This window comes from Cryptomeria japonica, chromosome 1, assembly GCF_030272615.1.
Source record: "Cryptomeria japonica chromosome 1, Sugi_1.0, whole genome shotgun sequence".
Classification (NCBI taxonomy): domain Eukaryota; kingdom Viridiplantae; phylum Streptophyta; class Pinopsida; order Cupressales; family Cupressaceae; genus Cryptomeria; species Cryptomeria japonica.
In genome coordinates, this window is record NC_081405.1 from 650,143,810 (window position 1) to 650,149,661 (window position 5,852).

The following is a 5,852-nucleotide window of genomic DNA, read 5'->3' on the forward strand; positions in this document are numbered from 1 at the left end:
GTTATTTACATTTCAAATTTTTTGGTTTAATAATCAATTATTTATTCCTTTTCAACAAATAAGGCCTTACAAATGGTTCGCCAGACATAAAAAATCAAAATCATTACAGTATCGACTTAAAAATTTCAAGTGTAACCATAACAATATATTTCAAATTGCTGTTTAAGCAGTTTGCTACTCCATAATCATATGAATGTTTATGGCAAGACTCGTAGTAATTCATTTTATGACTGAAGATAACAAAGCACCAGTCAGTCCATGCCTTTGCATGATAAGGCACGGCATACACAACAGGTGCATGCCAATCAGACCTTCGAGAACATATAAGTTTTACACTCTCCCAGACGGAAGGTTCTATTGATCCTGGCTCCACTTCCCCTTTTATTCATATAACCAGGATAATCTGTTTTTCGAAAACGAACAGACTCCTTCAAATATAGCCCATACTTTTCTGCTTCTCCTTCTAAATTCCATTTTCTGTAGGATGGCCCCACCTTGTTAGAAATATGGATTTCTCCAAACGAGCTCAAGAACTTGGCAGCACTTTCCAAAAACATGCTCACCAACTGTTTGTTCTTTTTTATGGCCTTTTTGCTGCGTTCCCCACCGGGAAAATAGCCTGCATGAGGGAGATTGAATACAATTCTGTCAAACTTCCTCCCGCTTAGATCTTCAATTTCATGCAGTCTGGTTGCATCCACCTCATACAGTACCAATGCTTTACGACTTTCCAAGTTCTCAATTAAACTACGAGCTCTATCATAAACCCTCAAGACTTTCTCTGCTTTGACAACATTGAAAGGATAGTGAAATTAAAATATTGGGAACAAAAAAGATTACGAAGAAGTGAATAGAGCATAATTTTTATTTATTTATTTCCATGTTCTGATTCATACCTTCACTATCAATTGAGGAGGCGACGATGTTTTCTGCAGATTCAAAAGCAGTAGCTAAAGCTGAAGAAAATGAGAAATTGCCCTCTCCGACTAACAGAATGGTTTGCAAGCTAGAATAATGCATTAGCTTCCTCTCCACCCTGGGTTGCCTCTGCAAACAACGAAAACCAACTCTTTCTCATGTTAATGTAGAGCTAAGCCAAATCACAATACAAGAATACACTCTGCAACCTACAAGTTAATGCCACCAAATTGCTGCTCGGAAAGTAAACAAACCTAGGAGATCATGTACAGAAATCGGACTGCCCATTGAGTTATCCCACTCAAACGAGTATGAGCTTAAGGTATCTTGTGTTAATACCAAATTTATACCAAAAATGCAACTTGAATTTTTTTAACCAAACTAATTTTAAAATGATAATGTCCATCAAAGCTATTATATTTACATAGTTCGTTAAGATTATTTTAAGAGTTTGTGGTCGAAGTTTGTAGGAGAATTTTTTCAGTTAAGTTTTGGATGGTACTTTGGGATTCATCATTAAGATGGAATAATTGTGTGAAAGTTTTTTAAATAATTTTTTTTTGAAGGCAGGATGTCAGATATGTTGTGTCAAAGTTTTTTAAATCAATTTTTTTATGATATTTTAAAATTTATTATAGAATGGGGAAATATGTTGTGTGAAAGTTTTTTAAATCAATTTTTTTTATGATATTCTAAAATTTATTATAGAATGGGGAAACATTGTGCAATAATGTTTAATCAAGTTTTGGATGGCATTTCAGAATCCATCATTAGAATGAGAAAACATTGTGCAAGAGTTTTTTAATCAAGTTTAGGATGGCACTCCAGATTCCAATCCATCATCTGGATGACGAAATATTATGCAAGAGTTTTAAACTCAAATTTTGGATGGCACTCCAGAATTCATCTTCAAAATGAGGAATTTTTGTGCAAAAGCTTTTTAATCAAGTTTTGGATGAGATTCTGTGATCCATTATCAGCATAAGGAAAAGTTCACACAATTTTTTACTAAAAACTCTTCAATAAAGGATAGATCAGATATTACTTTTTTTTATATTTTCACCATTTTTTCAATATAAATTTAATTATTTGAAAGGATTTAAAATAATTATTTTGAATAACTTAAAAACAGAAGAGTGACATTTCAACAATGTAAAATGCAATATTAGATTTCATTCTAAACAACGCATTCTAAACTTTGACTTGTTTAAATAGCTCATCTGTAATCAAACTTATTTATTTCATTACTAACAGATCAGTGGTACGAATCCTTGTGTGCTCAAATTTATATTTTGACTGATCGAACTTCAATTACGTAGGGGTGTACGCTCATTTACAGATAAAGTGTGCTCTTGAAAACAAAAAAGAATTGATTTTGCGTTTACATAAGTCTGCCAGGATAAAATTTTCTTGGAATGTTGCAATGGGAAAACATTTATTTGAGATGTTTCTGAGGCTTCATTTTCTGTGCACACGTAATCCATTAAATGGATCGTATTGAGTGGAAAACGTTAAAATCGAGTTTAATTATATTAAGATTATGTTTATAGATTTAATTATGTATATTTATTTATTATCAATATTTAGAATTGAATTTTAGGGTTCATCATCAAGACAGACTAGAATTTAATCAATATCTTGATTCAGGCTGTTTCATTTTATTTATGCATTACATTTCATTAAAGAACCTTATATCACTAATTTCAATATCTTTTGTGATCATCATCAAAAAGTATATACAGGAGTCAATATTTTGTGGAAAGCTAAAAGTCGTATTGTTCAATTAAGAACTCTCCCATCAACTTCATTGTGAAACTGATGGATGGAAAAGGCTAAAAGAAGCATGAGAAGAAAGGATGTGTATTTTTTGCTCATCTGAAAAAACAGAAACAGAAAAACACCTCATTGTAGAATATAAGATCTTCACGAATAACAGAGACAAATATAGCCGCTCGTCATCACCTTGTATAAGAAGCAGATAAAATTGTAAAAATCATTTTGATCAGTTGGACTGTCCCATAGACAATATTAGTCTCCTAGATATTAAAATTATTTCTCTCTTTCTTCTATCTTATTCAGCTTTTTCATCGTTGAAAATGTGGATAGGAATCCAGTTCAGTTGAAAATGTTTCTTGATTATGAAAAAATTCCCAATTTTCACATTTAAATATCCTGATTAGGATTCTAAAGCACTAAAAAAATATTGGACAGAGATGAGATGAATTATTTAGGATTTGAAGTACTGACAGACCTATTATGAGTAGAAATTTTACTTTCTAGTTTTGTTCTGAATTTAATGTTTTAGTCAGGAAGCATTACAGTGAGTTTTAGAATCTAGAACATGTCATATAGTATGGAGTGCATTTATCTATTTATCCAAACATCAAGATATATATTTGATCTTATTTATTAATTAATTGAAATTAAAATAAATATATTTTTTTATTTTTAATTAATTAATCAGTATATATATAGAACAACATTTGCATTTTTATTTTTCTTATGCACTCTTTCATCTTGACAATAGATTATGGGGTGTGTGAAATCTATCACATGATGAAATCATTTAACCATATGAATTGTAGAAATTTGATATCTCAATTATAATTAGTTAAGAAGCAAAAGTAAATTCACATTCTATAATTACAACTTGCTAAATTTCTGAATTAAATTATGTAAACATAATTTTTATGAAAGAATTAGATCACATTCCACTATACATTATCACAATTAATTGTGTTTTATGATAAAAAATATTAAATGCAATTATACAACTATCAAATTTAGGTAAGAATTAGTTTTTGTTTTTACATACTGTTTAAAATTATGTATTTGTAAATGAATTTGAGTAATGTAATATGAATCAATGAATTCAACAGTTTTTAATAATCAGAGAAAAATTGTAATTCTAAAACTTTAATCTATGCATAAAACATCAAGTAGACCAGCTGCTTAGAAATAAGAAGATTTGTACTGTGGAATAAGACCTCTCTTGCAAAATTGACTGCTGCTTCTCTTTCTCTCTGCTCAACTAGTCTGTTGTAATTATGGCTGTCATACTATATGTAATTTCGTGTAATGTTTTTGTAACGTTTATGAGCTGCAGCTTATACATTGATTATGGTGGTCTGATTTCTGTTTCTTGACAGTCTTTGGACAGACCTAAACCAAAGTTACCATAATTTGCATGCATTCTGTTGTGGGTAGCCTAAGCATTAAAATAACTTGATACTGCTCCACCTTCACTATACTGCCATTATAGTACATTGAAGCACAACCAAATACCAATATTTCTTCAGATAAACTCACAGAATTGAGTAAACATTAAAAAATAAGAATAGAGTAAACACTAAAACGTACTCAAGATAAAGCAAACTTACCTCAGCAAGATCTGATCTTCCTATCAGACTTTGTAATTCATCAACGGTGGTTCTGGAATATGAAGGCTGCTCCATCATAGATTGCTCTTGCCAGGACTGAAAAATAAAACAAGTGGTTCCCCCCAGGCCAACAGCTCAATATTATAGCATTAGGGTTTCAATGTGATTGACTTTAACAACAAGAAACAGAATTGCCAAAGCTTAGCATGTAAGAATAAGAATACTAGGTTTCTTAACAGTAATGCTGAAAGTTAATTGCATAGGTGGATTGAGTAGGACAGTTATTTTGCAAATATTCTGAGAATGTGTGAGAAGGGTGTAAGGATCGTCGTGGGTGTTTTCATTTAATTCATAAAACATTCGTACTGCACAACTTTCCTCTGAGAACAAGTTACAGAAAATTCATGTCTTTGATTAGAGGTTACCACAATAAAACAAATCTCTTCTCTGATCGATCTGGATTCATTCCAAATTATTTGTGGTGAATCCATATTAGCGATTCATACAACAGTAAAGAAGATTATAACTGGATTTGGTGTGAGAAAAAGGTTTGGAATTAAAGTTTTTGTAGGGGACAAGGTTACGTGATATATCATAAAACATGCGTACTGGTCGAAAGTTATCGTACTGCACAACTTTCCTTTGAGAAGCTACAGAAAATTCATATCTTTGCTTAGAAGTTACCACATTGAAACAGATCTCTGATCGATCTGGATTCATTCCAAATTGTTTGTGATGAAATAATATTAGCGATTCATACAACAGTAAAGTAGATTGTAATAGGAATATGTGTGAGAAAAAGGTTTTTATTAGAGAAAAGCAGATTGTAATTTGAATGTGTGCGAGAAAAAGGTTTTGATTTTATTAAGGTCTAATTAAAGTTTTTGGAGGAGAAAAGCAGATTGTAATTTGAATGCGTGTGAAAAAGGTTTTGATTTTATCAATGTCTAATTAAAGTTTTTGGAGGGGACCAGGTTATATGATGTATCAAAGTAGATTGTAATTTGGTGAGGGATAAAAGGTTTTGATTCTATTAAAGTCGAATCAAAGTTTGTGGAGGGGACAAGGTTATGTGTAAAGTGTGATTTGAATTTTTCAGGATTGTAAATAAAGAAAGTTGGAGAGATTTTAATAATTTGTAGTTTTATTAGGTTAAAAAATATGATTTTATATAAAGATTTTAATATTTTGTAGTTTATTATAGTAAAATTAAAGTAGGTTGGAGAGATTGTATCAAAAAAATGGAAGTGATGTTCTTTGTTAGCAACACGAGGAGTATGCTAGTTCATAAGATGTAGAGTTAATTCTACTACTAGTGATTGGGACATTTAAATCCCTTGAAGGTTCTTTCAACACACCTGCTTTATGTATTAAATACATTCATTTCAATCACAACTACAACAAACTATCAAAAATTATTTTGGATTATTAAATGATTTTTAACTCTATCACAAAACTAATAATTTGGAACATGTTAATCTAGAAAAGACTATTGAGAATAGCTTTACACTTATGCACCACCATAGAAAATAGTGAATGCATCATATCTAATGA

The 5,852-nt window shown here is 30.8% G+C and overlaps 1 protein-coding gene across 1 annotated transcript; it reads right to left on the reverse strand.

Annotated features, from left to right (window-relative positions):
• Positions 1-51: 51 nt before the first annotated feature.
• On the reverse strand, positions 52-4,779 carry LOC131050474 (heavy metal-associated isoprenylated plant protein 41-like). The gene is made up of 3 exons (XM_057984660.2): positions 4,299-4,779; positions 897-1,047; positions 52-781 (listed from the first exon to the last, which is right to left on the reverse strand). The coding sequence occupies exons 1-3, from the start codon at positions 4,374-4,376 to the stop codon at positions 306-308; spliced, it is 705 nt and encodes a 234-aa protein (XP_057840643.2). The 5' UTR covers positions 4,377-4,779; the 3' UTR covers positions 52-305.
• Positions 4,780-5,852: the final 1,073 nt, after the last annotated feature.